We start from the raw sequence: 15,977 nt of genomic DNA on the forward strand, positions 1-15,977 counted from the left end.
CTAAAGCCCCTCGTGTTTGTAAATGAAAACTTGAAAAACGCACCTATAGGAACTTCGAGTAATACAGGAATTCAATATCCTTTCAAATCGTCTCGATTGCCGCCGTAAGCCTCGATTTTAAAGATTTTCTCGGCGATAGTGAACGTAATATCCGAGCTCATCTTTAGTGCTTCTTAAGATCTCAGATTTATTTCACTCAGGTTTTCATTCAGGGAAGTGTAGGATTCAAAGGAACATTTCGATAGGGGTAGAATTTAAAAGAGCCAATATAAATTCAAATTAAAACATTCAATATATTACTAACAAACTTACAATATTTTACTTAAATATATTGGACAAATACTGGAAGATTTATTTTCGCAACTCACATAAGCTTAAATAAATTTAGTCAAATCATATAAATAAACACTGCAGCTGATATGGCCAACTATATTCCAATGAGTAAAGCTAAATTTATGACTATTTATGGTAAACTTCTAAAACTGAGTTACTTTAATCATTTTACATTACATGTCGTCTTGGCCACACTGACGCAGGGCAATAATTCCTTTTTTTTCTCATTTTGGTAATTTTTTTCAACATTCCTTTTATCAGTCTGAATAGTGCTAGTAATCTGATTTTTTAAATAAGATTTTCTGGGGGATTTGTGACACAAACCCAGTATCAATCAATCATGTAACTTAAATGAATTCAGATTTACTTTCATCTTAAATACGTTGATCTCGTGAATAACACTCTCAAATCCAAATGTTATGAGTGTCTGAAGCGAGACCGTCTCATTTCAGAATTCGGCGAGTCGAAATCTCCTGAAAAGGCCTTATGTCAAATTGGTAAAAGGCAAATTTTAGCGGAATTAACACTCAAGAAAAGCTCTGGAAGAAACAATTATGAATTTCCGCAAATTAACTTTCTTAACACACTCATGTTCATCAAAACCTGTTACTTCCTAAAGTCCTAAAAATCTAATATTTGTAACAACGAAAAAATTTAATGAATTTTAAAGTTACCACTCCAACTAGCTACAAAACAATACAATATAAAAACGTGCAATAAAATTAAGTCACCAAATACATTTTATGTGATTCATAAAGGCTTCATCACCACTCGTCAAGCTACTTATAAACTACAACCTATAGAATGAGCTTCCCTGTGCGTGGTTTTAAAAATGCGAGTACTTACACTTTTCAAAAAGGCCGGCAACGCTCCTGTGTGGTTTCTCTATCAAAGTTTATGAATAAAAAAAAATTATTAGTAATTTTTTATATTTTTAGTTAGTACCTAATAAATTGTCGAATATTAAAATTAAATACTCAAATATTACAATATCAATATCTTGGTAATTTGGAAGCTTTGCAAATCGGATCCGTTACAAAATAGTTATAATCCCAAAAAAAATCCTTCACTTATTATTTTGGGCTTAAAAAATACTCCAGAATAAAAGCTCATCAGAATATCACAAACCTTAACTGACAATAATAGGTTCATAAGCCGCGTGATAATTTAAAGCTTGCGAAATTCTGTAGCTTCTGAATAGACGTCAATTTGTACATGATATTATACAGCCTGAAAGAAGCCTATTTTCAGAGTTGACTTGTATGATTGTTGAGTAGAGTTTGAGACAGAATGTACATATGCTTATATTCGGCTTTAGCTGTGTGGCACAAAAGAGAAGGGTGATTTATATTCAAATATTTTAATGAAAATTTGATTTAAAATCACTTAATATTTTGTTATTTTTTTAAAGTGATATCCCCCACTTCTAGGATTAAATATACCAATTAAATTTGTAATTATAATTGGACTTAGTTCCTGAAAAACGTTCCAAGCCACAAACTTTAAGGAGTTCGATTTTAAAGTTTATCCCCCTTATTCATAATGGTCCGCTAACTTTAAAAACCCGATTAGGAGTGTTTTTTCTCATTCTGACTTAGGTCAATAGAAGAAGACAGAGTGAGAATTAGCAATGCTTTAAGTTAGCAGACTATTATGAATAAGGGGGTATAAATATTAGTGTATTCAATACATGTGGGTTGGGCTACTAAGTCATGATGTCATTTAAAAAGTGACAGTAGGCTGCCAATTTTTGTTAGTCCGTTAATATGAATCACGTCAATCAAACTACTCAGTTTTGTGTTCTTAACTCAATTTCAACATGATTGTGGTTTGGAACGTTTTTCTGCCAATTTAAAAACGAACTTCTTCGAACCCGCTACATATCGGGTGTCGTCTCTTGCCAATGTCCATCGAGTACTCATGGATCGTATATTTTGGTATATCTTGCTCAATTCTCGGGTAAAATCACTTTTTGAACATTTAAAACTAACCACCCAATTGAAAATGTATGCCTCAAACCTGAGAAGAACGGGCGCCAAAAACTCAGCGAACTTCTTTTTTTTAATAAAATAAAATATAGTCGCTTTATAATTTCTCAGGATAAAGATTTATTATTAAATAACCTATGGGCGATCGCTCAATTCCGATGTGTCATCATTCAGTTTGGCAGTTGTTTTCGCAATTAAACCACTCAGTTGGGTCCATTTTGCGAGCAGTGATTGCCAGTCATTCCAACCAGCCCAGCTCCTTCCAGAACTTTAAAAATACTCCTTCGGTGTTCGCAGACTTCTCGCAGCAACTTTGTATTTACTTTGTTCTTGCCCGTTGGTGGCCACGCCTGCACATTGCAGGATTACATGAGTGACTGTTCCATCCTCGGTCAAACAACCTCTGCACTTAGGACTGTCTCATTACGGTTCCCACCATGAATCGGATATCGTGTCTGTTCTGGCTGATAAGTCGAGCGAGATGGCAGTTTGGGCGATAGTGCAGGAATCGCTTCTTTCTGCTGTCTACAGCTTGAGACATTTATCCATCGGTTGTTGTGTAGGTTGTTGGTGAGAGCGTATCCATGAGCGCATTTGGCTGTAGGGCAGTGGAAGGAGTAGAAATGAGCCATATGAAGCATAAATATCGTATTAAATATATAGTTGTTGACACTTGTAGAAATTACAATTACTTCACGTTCGTTGTGATGTTTTACGGTTCAGATTATACCGTCACTGTTTTGGACAGATGACGACCACTTGCTAACGACCGTTCCCAATGTTCAGTCTATCTTCGGTTTTGGCCTACTTAATAATCTGATAAAAATCGTTAGTAAGATAACTATCGTTGACTTTTCTGTCCCAATAGACCTATTCACGGTAATTCACCTTATCCGTTGACGCTATCTGTCAATGGGAAGACGTATAGCTTGCCGATAGAAGTTTGTATGGAAATTGCAATTCACGCGTCCAAATATAAGGCGATAAGAATGACTTATGGGGTATATTGGGACAGCTTCAGATTATTGACAGCTAATTACTGACAGTAGAAGGTAGTAATTTGTATCTATCTGTAGATAGTATATTGGGAACGGCCGTAAGACCGTCATTAATTACAACTACCAACAAGTGAACCGTATCACCCCGATTATATAATCATTACATGAGATTATACCAGGTACAAGTAATAAAGGTATCCTCATTTATGCATTTACTACAAGTTGGCAGAGTTCCCAACTTTAACCTCATTCGACTTGACTGCAGTAAGCCCTTGCCAAGTTTACAGAAAACTAAAACTGAAGAAACAATTTCGTCTTTAACTTTTGTCCTGTTATACAAGCGAAATTTTTGCTACGAGAACTGCTCTAGATCAAAGCTAGGTTAGGCATTTTTGTAATGTGTTCGCTTCGCTAAGTGCAATAGAGAGGTGAAAAATACGTTGTTTTACACTTATAGTACACTATTTAGAGTAACACTGCCACATATAGACTGGCATATATAGATGATCTGACAGCTCTTACAGATCTTAGTAAAAACCACTAAAAAACCCCATTTGTCCTATCACCGCTCTTCAACCACACCCCCCTAAAGCCTCGCCTAGTATTGGAATACTAGGTCTCCAAATCTAGAGCGATTACCAATTCCGCAGTCATCTGGAGGACAAAGCCAAATTGGCTTCGAAGAGGCTGGTCGTCATCAATAGACCGCCACTAATAAGGATATCATCCCCATCTGGATGTGTAGCGGTCATCCGCAGTGCGGTTTTCAAAGAACTATCTTCCACGTACTACAAAGCTGTGGAATGAGCTTCCTTGTGCGGCGTTTCCGATACGATACGACATGCGTACCTTCAAAAGTGCTGACACCTTAAAAGCCGGCAACGCTCCTGTGATTCCTCCAGTGTTGCAAGAGAAAGCGGGCGGTGGTGATCACTTAATACTAGGTGACCTGTACGCTCGTTTGTCCTCCTATTCCATTAAGAAAACCTTTTTTGATTAGTCAATGTGTGTTAATCTAGTAGTCAGCTACTTTTTGTTCAAAAAATAAAGGAGCTTATTTCTAGCGAGGTAACTGTTTACGACTTATCAATCAAAAATGGTTACATGGATAACTAATGATTCGTTTTATATTTCTATCTTTCTGTATCTTCGTAAGACATGTTCTTCTTTCTTGGACGCGTTGTTCGTCTGTACCAGTGGTTCCTAATCAGTTGCCCGCAGGAGTCCGAATGGTCCGCGGACCGCGAACCAAATTCAATGCGTGCACATTATGATTGCACGAGAACTGGAAACAACTTCAAAAAGTATGGACGTCATGAACACGATATCGGAATATTTTCAAAAATTAGCTGGGGGAAACTCTTTGGCTTCCTTACGGATGTCGCTCTGGCCAGCAATGTTGGAATCACGCTCTGGTCTGGTAACGTTAGTAAAACAGAAGAATCCTAAGGCAACAACAACGCATTGTATCATCCACCGTCAGGCGTTAGATTCGAAGACTCTTCCTGAATGCAATCCAATTTTCAATGATTAATTAGTATTTTTGATTAAATTCTATTTTCGGATTGATTCAGATTATTTTCTTGTACATCGTGGTCCCTGCTAACAATAAAAAAAAAGAAGTGGTCCATGTCCAAGAAAAGTTTGGGAACCACTGGTCTATACGTTAGTAAATTGAAAGGCGATCACCACTCAGCTAGAGATCTATAGAGCGAAGTTAGTCTTTACTTAGACTTTACTTACGTAAAACTGAGCTGAATGTATGCTTAGCATAATCATTGATTTCGTATTTATAGTCATTCGACGGCTGAAATAATGCTGAGCTTAAGATAAGACACCCTATTGCAAAACTCAAGTTCACATTTTTTCACACTCAACAAAATTTTACTTAAGTAAAGTCTGAGCAAAGTCTTAGTACGCTCTATAGATCTAAGGATTAAAATCCAGTACAATGATAGTTACAGGGCTTTCAGGTGGTTCCCGAGTGGAGCATGTTCTACGACGCGACTGTTCCCAACTTGTTTCCTATCATTCGATCTCGGATTAGCGTGTATCTGGAACAGGATGAGTCGCTCCTAGAATGAAATTCTGAGGAATTGTCTGACAATATAAATAAATAAACCGATTTTCCAGTTTTGGATTGCCGTCCATCATTTTAATTATAATAAAACTTTTAGCTTTTAAGCTAAACTTTAGTTCAGAGGGAATTTAACCCGGTTTCTCGAAGTACGCGTTCATTATTGAAAAATGATTTGTTTTGAAGTCTTAGGGCTATCTTTTCACGGAATGTGTTTATTTTAATTCAAATTTATGGGGGGAAAAGGTACCACACACTACATACCAAATGTATATTACTCCCAATTATTGATTTTCAAATATATAATACTACTGCGATACGCTCTTAGTCGCTCGTAAACCGCAATCCAGATTGCAGTACAGAGTTTTTTATGGAAAAGGAGGAGAAACGAGTTTTAAGTGATCACCGCCACCCACATTCTCTTGCAACACCAGAGAAATCACAGGAGCGTTGCCTGCCATTTAGAAAAGTGTACGCGCTTTTTTGAAGGCACCCATGTGGTATGACCCTGGAAATACCGCGCAATGAAGCTCATTCCACAGATTGGTTGGTCCACGCCACACATCCAGATGGTGGAGATGATATCGTAAATTATGGCGTGTCGTGCGAAGGTGGAATTCAGCGGTAGGAATAGAGATATACCCCCTTATTCATAATAGTCTGCTAACTTAAAGCATTGCTAATTCTCACTCTGTCTTCTTCTATTGACCTAAGTCAGAATGAGAAAATACACTCCTTAGCGGCTGTTTAAAGTAAGCGGACCATTAGGAATAAGGGAGATAGAGTTTACAGGCCAAATCCTGGTCACGTGCGACATGTGCGAATGAGACAGTATAATAAATATATTTTGATTCATCCCTCTCTAAATGGAACACGAAGTATTCATAATTATTATTGTACCTATATACACGGCCGCCGTTGTGGGAAGCTACGATAGATTGTTAGAATAGTCCGGTCAATTCAATGAAATGGTAGGTCATAAAACTATCAATACTTTTTTTTCTATTAGCCACCGTTTCTGAGATATAACGATAAAAAAACGCGCTAAGTATCTCTTAGGTAGCGTGGAAACGTGTGAGTATTATGACGATAACAACTTTTACAACTTTTTCAATCGTTATATCTCAGAAACGGTGGCTCGTAGGAAAAAAAGTATTGATACATTTTTATAGATAATTTTATGATCTACAATTTTTATTTGAGGTACTTTAAGATAAAACTAACCGTGTTGTTGAAAATCGCGAAAATCTTATATTTTTGACCTTTGACCCCGAGTAAATTTTTTTGTCTTCTACAATTTTAATGATTTTTCAGCTTGTTGTGATTAACCAGTGGGAGGCTCCTTTTCACAGGATGCGGGCTAGATTATGGGTACCACAACGGCGCCTATTTCTGCCGTGAAGCAGTATTGTGTAAGCATTACTGTGCTTCGGTCCAAAGGGTGCCGTAGCTAGTGACATTACTGGGAAATGAGACTTGACATCTTATGTCTCGCAGTTGTAGTGCCGCTCAGATTTTTTGGGTATTTCAAGAATCCTGAGGGGCGCTGCATTGTAATGGGCAGGGCGTATCAATTACGTCTCGACCCTTATTTTCTCAAGATTGTCTAGATTGACCGGAGTAAGAAAGGGATAGCAAGGTTTTTAGACGATGTACGATTAATATTGATAATGTTGAATAAAATATGAAAAAAAACGTGGTTCACTTCCCATTAGCCTACTTAACTTTAAAAAATTATGTAGTGAGGTAAACATTTTCACATTTATTCGGCGACTACTCACGAACTAGCTGTATTTCAATTAATAGTATGTTCATAGTATGTTGACGACCTGTATAGCCGAGTGGTTAGCGATCCTACCTACTAAGCTAGAGGTCCCGGGTTCGAATCCCGGTAGGTGCAAGCATTTATATGATGAATATGGATGTTTGTTTCCGAATCATGAGTGTTTACATGTTTATAAAAATTTATGAATGTTTAAGTAAGTATATTGTATTAAATATATCATTGTCTTGTAACCCATAACACAGTCTATATATGCTTAACTTAGGGGAAGATAATTTGTGTGAAAAGTGTGTCAATATTATTATTATTATAGTAGAAACTATACATACAGATACATACAGATAGATAAGCTTCTAGGTAATCTTAGACCTCTTTAGGAGGATCTTTGTGCATTTCATATAATATAATATTATTTTCATTTAGTTGAATTTTAGAATTCTGAAATGCTTTTGACATCCTAAGCTGAAAATAATAAGGAAAATATGTTAGTATGATTACAGTGATATTTGACTCTTATTCAAGGTTATCGACGCGAGCGCAGCCGCGAGTAAAAACTAGTAATAAATTTTATAGAAATAATTTGTATTCCACTGTATTGTTACTGTCTTATACGTCGAACTAAAAATAGTACATACTTTGTTGTCTGAAGAAGAATAAAGAATTATTACAATTCACTTACATGAGATCTTAAAATCTAACTTAGTTATATTTAATACTAGCGAACCCGACAGACGTTGTTCTGTATATATTAAATAAAATAATGTTTTTATATGAATTTGTCAATAATATATCATAACATCAAAAATTACTTCATAAAATATGCACCCTGCTGTCGTAATGAAATTGTTTCACAGCAGAACTGTCAAATAAATGTGCGTCAATAAGTTCTCCCATAGAAATTATGTATGGACACATCAAAGGAAAAACAAATGTCTTGTTTTTATTTAATTTAGCTGCATTTTCCTATTTATTCACCTTTTAAACCTTCTCTGGACTTCCACAAATAATTCAAGACCTAAATTTGCCAAATCGGTCCAGCCGTTCTCGAGTTTTAGCGAGACTAACGAACAGCACTTCATTTTTATATATATAGATAGATAGATTGACATGAGAAAGGTAGGCTGAGAAACGTAGAAAACAAGATAGTAAATACACAGTGAAATATAAGTAAGTGTTGATCAAAGAATTTTTAAAATATCTACATTTTGCAGATTTATGTCATCGCATAGTAATTTGTGTCAAAGATGACTTACCGAAATGTTTGTACTTAAATTTAAAAACAAAAACAGAAAAGTATAGAATATTTTTATTAGTTAACTTTGTATAAGTATTCAATAAAACTTCTATGCACGAATAAAAATTTCTAAAAGTTTTCAAAAAACATTGGCAACAACTTTACAATCCCTGCAAACGGTCAAAACTTTATTACTAACATGACGTATTTCGTAGCCGTACAGAACATTGCAATCATTTTCTGATTTGGCACCCTTCCATATTGCAGTTTTACAATAATATGTGAGTTGGTTCTGCGAATTCATTCAATAAACAAGTCTGGAATATCAAACGTAATTTACACAATGGTTTTAGTGAACCGTTCATGGATGGGTGAATAAATTACACATTAATTTTGTAAACAAGTTAAATTATAGAATGTAGTCTAGACACCCAACACTTTTTGTCTTCATACGATTAATGTTATTGAAATCAATACGAATTGAATTTGTAATAATTAACTATTCGTAATTATTTTCTAACGAACTCTGAAACAAGAGACAAGTTCTCACGTTCCCAAGTCCGGCGAGTCAAGCTGGCTCGATTGAAAAGACATTTAATAATATGTAATGTAAGTAATCTTGCAAAACTGTAACTGAATCAAACACACAAACCCCTTTTGACTTTTTTTGACACTCATTTGATCACACAAACCCCTTTTGACTTTTTATTGACATTCATTTTATCACACAAACCCCTTTTGACTTTTTATTAACACTCATTTTATCACACACACCCATTTTGACTTTTAATTGACACTCATTTGATCACACAAACCCCTATTGACTTTTTATTGACACTCATTTGATCACACAAACCCCTTTTGACTTTTTATTGACACTAATTTTATCACACATACCCATTTTGACTTTTATTGACACTCATTTGATCACACAAACCCCTATTGACTTTTTATTGACACTCATTTTATCACACAAACCCATTTTGACTTTTTATTGACACTCATTTGATCACACAAACCCCTATTGACTTTTTATTGACACTCATTTGATCACACAAACCCCTTTTGACTTTTTATTGACACTAATTTTATCACACACACCGATTTCGACTTTTTTTGACACTCATTTTATCACTCAAACCCCGTGTGACTTTTTTTTGACACTCATTTTATCACACGAACCCCTTGTGACTTTTTATTGACACTCATTTGATCACACAAACCCCTTTTGACTTTTATTGAAACTCATTTGATCACACAAACCCTTTTGACTTTTTATTGACACTCATTTTATCACACAAACTCCTTTTGACTATTTATTGACACTCATTTGATCATACAAACCCCTATTAACTTTTTATTGACACTCATTTGATCACACAAACCCCTTTTGACTTTTTATTGACACTCATTTTATCACACAAACCCTTATACATACAGTATAGCCCTAGACTTACTATTCAAAATACTTAGAAGCTAATGCCAAGCGTGGCTGACTGCTTACGACTTCTTAATCAAAACAGGTTACGGTAACAATAGATTCGCATTCGTTTTCTATCTCTGTTAGAGATGTTCTTTTCTCTCGCTTTCATTCGTATCGACACTGTTTGTCTACAAGCCATATATATTTTCTATGGGTATATGTTAACATGGTATTTTCCGAAATTCAACGTCTACGGGGTAATTTTTGGTGTGGTAGAGTGTGCGGCTAATTTTGCCACTCAACCCCTCAGGGAAAGTACGTAAGATCTATTACTACGAGGAAGTATACAAACAATACTGGCCGCATTTCCGCGTTGGATAACTAGGCTGATCCGTAGAGCGAAATAGCTGCCAGCGCTTAGGTTTTCAGTAGTCCTACTGAGGCGCGTAGATAGTACTTTGTCAATTCTCTGCGTCTTTTGGCCCCACGGACCAAGTGTCTTGACTCCAAACTTTGATAGTTCTGTAGCATTTCTTTTTTTATGGAAGAGGAGGACAAATGAGCTTACGAGTCATGATTGTTAGTGACGACTGCAGCCCACATTCTCCTGCAACACCACAGGTACCTGTGATACGTCTGGTGCATGAGCATATTCGGCCTTTTATAAATACCATATATCACAGTGGATAGTAACCCTGCCCACTCAGCTAGAGGTCCTGGGTTCGAATATTTCTTTTTTAAGTCATGAATTTTTATATTATCTTGTATTAAATATATCGTTGTCTTGTACTCATAGTACAGATTATGTCTAGTTTGGGGCAAGATAATGTATGTAAAAGTGTATCAATATTATTATTATACATTTTTTTGAAGATACCCATGTCGAATCTTCGTAGAAACACCGTGATGATTGCGCCTGAGCGGGCAAGGAAGCTCATTCCGTTGTTAGGATGTACGTTTTCGTTACAATAAGGAATAAAAAGAAATTGGTTGTTGATGTTTTTCGGCGCTTACGAATTGCATAATTACAGATAAAGAATTTTTTTATGAAAATATTTAACCCAAAAATTCTGAGTGGCACTACAATTGCGCTTGACACCTTGAGACATAAGATGTTAAATCTCATTTGCCCAGTAATTTCACTAGCTACGTGGGCCCCTCAGACCAGAGAGAGAAACAAAGTAATGTTCACACATTACTGATGACGGCAGAAATAGAATAAATAATACTTTCGATATTCCAATTAAATGTAAATCTCCGTCTAATTTCAGCAGCGTCGCATGCCTGTGAGGCGAGCGTAGAGATCGTGCAAGTAAAGCGTGCCCGCCGGCTGCCACCCAGATGATCGGGTCCTTCTGGAACTTGTGCAGAGCTTGCCCTTCCATGCCTGTGGATAAGGTAACGCAAACATATGTAGTAAACACTAGTTTTGACCCTTTGAATCATCATATGTAATGAAATTTCAATGACTGAATTATTTGTATTACGAATTCTGACTGAACCGAGTAGTAGGCATAGTTTATACTCATTCCTGGTGCTTACATTATGATTAACACATCTTTAAAGAATTCTCTAATATGCCTTTGAACACACATAACATTACCAAGAATTTATTGAAAGGCAACAACAGCTTTAAGCGGTAAAATGTTTATTACTTTAAAAAAATCTCTTCATGATGCTGATTCGCGTATAAACTCAAATTTTACCCGGACAAATCACGTGCAGAAATCTGCGTAGTATTTAAAACAAGCACCATATTTAATCCCTGGTCTAAATTCATTCAGAACAAATAATGGCAAGAATGAAACTTTAATCTGCCACAATGGCCAGTGTCATTTGAATGACAATGAAGCTATTTGAACAATACAATTCACGGTCAACAAAACAAAAGCACAAATCTCGAAGCACTACATTTTGTGGTGAATATTATTTATATTCCGTATTTCATATTCATTAGACGCTCACCCTGACTAGGCTCATGTAGAATTTGATAATAAAGAAACAAAAGAAAATTTGGTCAACCCAAATGTACATGCTTTAAGCGCTCATATTATACGTAATTTTTCTAAAGTAGTTTTAATACAGACAAGTTTTCACTAAATAACCTCATTACTTTACTTCTAATTTTAGTAAAATTACGTCATACATCAATAAATCAAAAGAAAAAAAAAATAAGTTTCTATATAAAAGTAAAAACTAATTCTAGTAGGCTTAATAAGATACATAATAGCTTTAAGGGTAAATGTATACACTTTTATAATAAAGTCCCAGCCACTGTTCAGGCATTATCTATAAATAAATTTAAATGTTTTATAAAAAACATGGCTCGGACAGTCTGGGACTAGATTATGATTATTTTATAGCGATAGAAATGACTGTACAATATTGTATATTTTTATTGAAGAAGTGCAAAAAAAGAATGCTGGGAGAGCTTCTTTCGCCGCTTCTTCTCTCTCAGAGCGCCATTTGTTTCCGAAGCGTAGTAGTATCTAGTGTATTAGAATTGACATCAAAAAGAATTCTAAAGGAATCAATTTTGAGAAAATAAATGCCTTTATGATTTTTATAGTATCAACTGTCTTGTTGACTATGAATATTTTAAATTCTATGGAGAAATAAAGTTCTTGAATCTTCTTTGTAATCCATAAAATTGTCATAGTGTTTTAACGAATATGTGTATTGAATCCGAATCCATATTTATTAGCGTATTTCTTTTCAAAATTCATGCAAGATACGTCGAGAGTTCTCGAGAAAGTCACGGAATATGTTTAATTAAACTTTGTCATGTTGTCAAAGACTATCACCGATTCGCAAAAGTATTTTTTTTTTATAAGAGAGGGGGCAAACGGGCAAGAGGCTCACGGGATGGGGAGAGGCGAGGCAACCACCCATGGACATCCGCAACAACAGGTGTGTCAAGAAATGCGTTGCCGGCCTTTAAGGGAGTATGCTTTTTTCTTGAAGGTCCCTAAGTCGTATCTGTTCGGGAAGACCGCTGCCGGTAGTTGATTCTACAAAATGGCTGTGCGAGGCAAGAAATTGCGAACAAAACGCGCGGTGGAATGCCAGACGTCTACGTGATGCGGATGGTACTTTGCACGTAATGTCCGATGGTGAAATTCGGCCGCTGGAATCAACCCGAACAGCTCCTCTAAGCACTCCCCGTGATAAATGCGGTAGAAGATGCAGAGAGAACTCACATCTCTATGCAATGCTAGAGAATCTAGCCGATCGGAGATGACTTGATCGTCGATGATTCGAGCCGCTCTTTGTTGTATGCGGTCAAATGGAAGAAGCTGGTACTGGGGAGCACCCGCCCAAAGGTGAGAACAGTACTCCATGTGAGGCCGAATTTGCGCCTTATAAAGTTGCAGGCGGTGGCTTTTAGTGAAGTACTGTCTCGCCTTACTGAGTACACCAAGCTTTTTAGAGGCCAGTTTGGCCTTCTCTTCCAAGTGACCACGGAACTGAACGTCGCTCGATATATCGACGCCAAGTATGCCAATACAGGCTGTGGCAGTTAGAGGAGTGATCTCGAATCGAGGGGATACGACAAAGGGACACTTTTTAGTGGTGAACGCACAAACTTGTGTCTTCTTGGGGTTGAATTGGACTAAATTATGTCGGCCCCATTCCGAGACTTTGCAAAGCATAGTCTCGATTTCAGGCACAAGTTCGTTCCGGTTCTCGTCGACGCTATCCCGGGACATGTTGGCACGGCCGGTGTAGGAAGCATACCCTGTGCTGTCGTCTGCATAGCAATGAATATTGCTGATTTGCAGCATATCATTGATATGCAGAAGAAACAGCGTAGGGGATAGCACGCAGCCTTATGGGACACCAGCGTTTATGGGTTGTAAGTCGGAGCATGCACCGTTGATAACAACCTTGATGCTCCGATCAGTCAAAAAGCTAGTGACCCATTTGCTTAACTTCTCGGGAAGCCCATAGGATGACAGTTTCGCTATCCACTATTCCACACTCGATCGAAGGCCTTCGCTATGTCCAAACTCACCGCCAACGCCTCTCCCTTCGACTCAACCGCTTGCGCCCATTTATGGGTGAGGTATGCAAGAAGCTGAGCGACCCTGACGGAAACCGTACTGGCAGTCGCTGATTAGCTGGTGCCCTCTAGGTATCCCAAGAGCTGGCGGTTGATGATCGACTCCATTACTTTGGAGAAAATGGAGGTAATGGCAATGGGGCGGTAGTTGGACGGATCCGAGCGTACACCTTTCTTAGGGATCGGGTGCACTAAAGCCGCCTTCCATAATTGCGGGACTACGCCTGATGAGTAGGAGAGCCGGAAAAGACGGGTAAGGACCGCCAGTTCCGGAGCACATGTCCGCAGCACTATCGGGGGAATGCCATCGGGCCCGCTCGATTTGTGAATGTCCAAGGTGAGAAGCGCCTTAAGCACGGCACCATGCCGGATTTTTAGCTCCGGCATATATGAATCGCACCGCGGAATATGCGGTGGTGATGCACCTTGGTCATCCAGAGTAGAGTTGGACGCGAAGAGGGAGCCCAGGAGATCAGCTTTCTCTTTCGCGTCATGGGCCAGCGAGTCATCATCCCTGTGCAGTGGCGGAATGGCTGGCTGGCAGAAGTTTCCTTGGACAGCCTTGGCGAGCGACCAGAACGCACGAGTTCCCGAGGGAAGGCGTGCAAGTCTCTCGCCAATTCTGCCAATGTGCTTCGACTTTGCGTCAGCAATAACTCTTCTTAAAGTATACCTCAGACCTGAGAATAACGGGTGCAAGAAACTCAGCGGGCTTTTTTTAAATAAAACTTCATTGCAGTATATAATATCGTACAATAAAATTTGTTATTAAATAGCCTGAGGGTGGTCGCTCTTTGTCCAATCTGTGGTAAAATTAAGAAAGTCTTTTATGTTATAGTAACCTTTACCACACAAACGTTTCTTGAATAACTTACCACATTTGTTTTGTACATTTTCTGGGATCATGTGTCACTTCGCATAAAATACTTATTAATTTTGTCTAGTATTGCAAAGAAACAGTGGCTGTAACGTTCATTTCTCAGTGCCTCATCAGCTTATCCTCCTCTTCAATTAAAAACAGCACGCGAGGATTGGCAAATACGGTCTTTGTTATCTGGTACAATAAAAGTTCACAATCCACACTGCGATTGCGGGCGAGACATCAAGACCGCAATAAAGCTCGACTGTCGATTAAAGCCTTAATAGAGTGAGTCCGACGAGAGTAGTACCATCAACGTTTTGTTATATTTATCTACAACTACACAGTAGGTATATTACGACAAAGGAGAATGGTACTTTTGGGCCTAATGGTTCACAAGTTGAAATATACTTTAAAAAAAAGGGTATATTTTTCTGATATAAAATACAAAAAACTAGCTCATTTTGCAATCTACAAACCGAAAAAACATTAAATAAAGAAAATCGATTAAAATGACGTAATCGAATGAATATTTAATCGATTAAAATAACAATAAGATCCTTTTTTTTAAATTCAATAATATTAGTAAGTTGCATAGTTTCTGTTCGAATTATTATTATGAATAAAATATATTATTTTCTCGGGAAAAAAACAGAACTGAGCTATTATTTTATTATCAATAAATCGATTTACATAAAAAATCGATACTAGTGAAATCCTTGTTCCTCAACGCTAACTTCACTTTGACAATGACAGTCTGACAGATCATTTCGTTTCTTCGTCATTGTCACTTCGTTTCTTGTTGTATTCGTTGAGTTATCGACTTGTTAACTACCTACCTAGTTGAATTCCAAGGAAGGTAATTGTCTCTAGCAGTCTGTTTCACAGTTCATGTATGAGCTAATGAGTATATATTATTCTTATCTGAGCAAATAAAACTTTCTTTTAATTTAGGTATACTATATTATATTATCTAATTACCAATTGTCTTATATTATAATGCAAAATAATGTCGTTACAGTAGTAGATAGGTATACGTAGATAGGTAGGTATTTTTTATCTAAAACAAAAAATAAGGTTGGTACCCATCTAATATAAGTATGTGATAAATCCTTAGCAGCTAGGCGTTTAATAAATCTAGAATAGATGAGCTGTCAACGTATAGTTTAAGACATACCTCATTTTTATATCTTCGATTACTCAGCTCCTAGATTGACAT

General features: G+C 37.1%; 1 protein-coding gene across 1 annotated transcript in view; it reads left to right on the forward strand.

The window, feature by feature from the left end:
* LOC126970349 (uncharacterized) overlaps positions 1-15,977 on the forward strand; it is a 76,103-nt gene that overhangs the window by 7,139 nt on the left and 52,987 nt on the right. Inside the window, exon 2 of the mRNA XM_050816203.1 lies at positions 11,108-11,234. Coding sequence (XP_050672160.1) covers positions 11,178-11,234 — 57 coding nt within the window. The 5' untranslated portion in view covers positions 11,108-11,177. The remainder of the gene's footprint in view (positions 1-11,107; positions 11,235-15,977) is intronic.

Source organism: Leptidea sinapis, chromosome 20 (genome assembly GCF_905404315.1).
Source record: "Leptidea sinapis chromosome 20, ilLepSina1.1, whole genome shotgun sequence".
NCBI lineage: Eukaryota > Metazoa > Arthropoda > Insecta > Lepidoptera > Pieridae > Leptidea > Leptidea sinapis.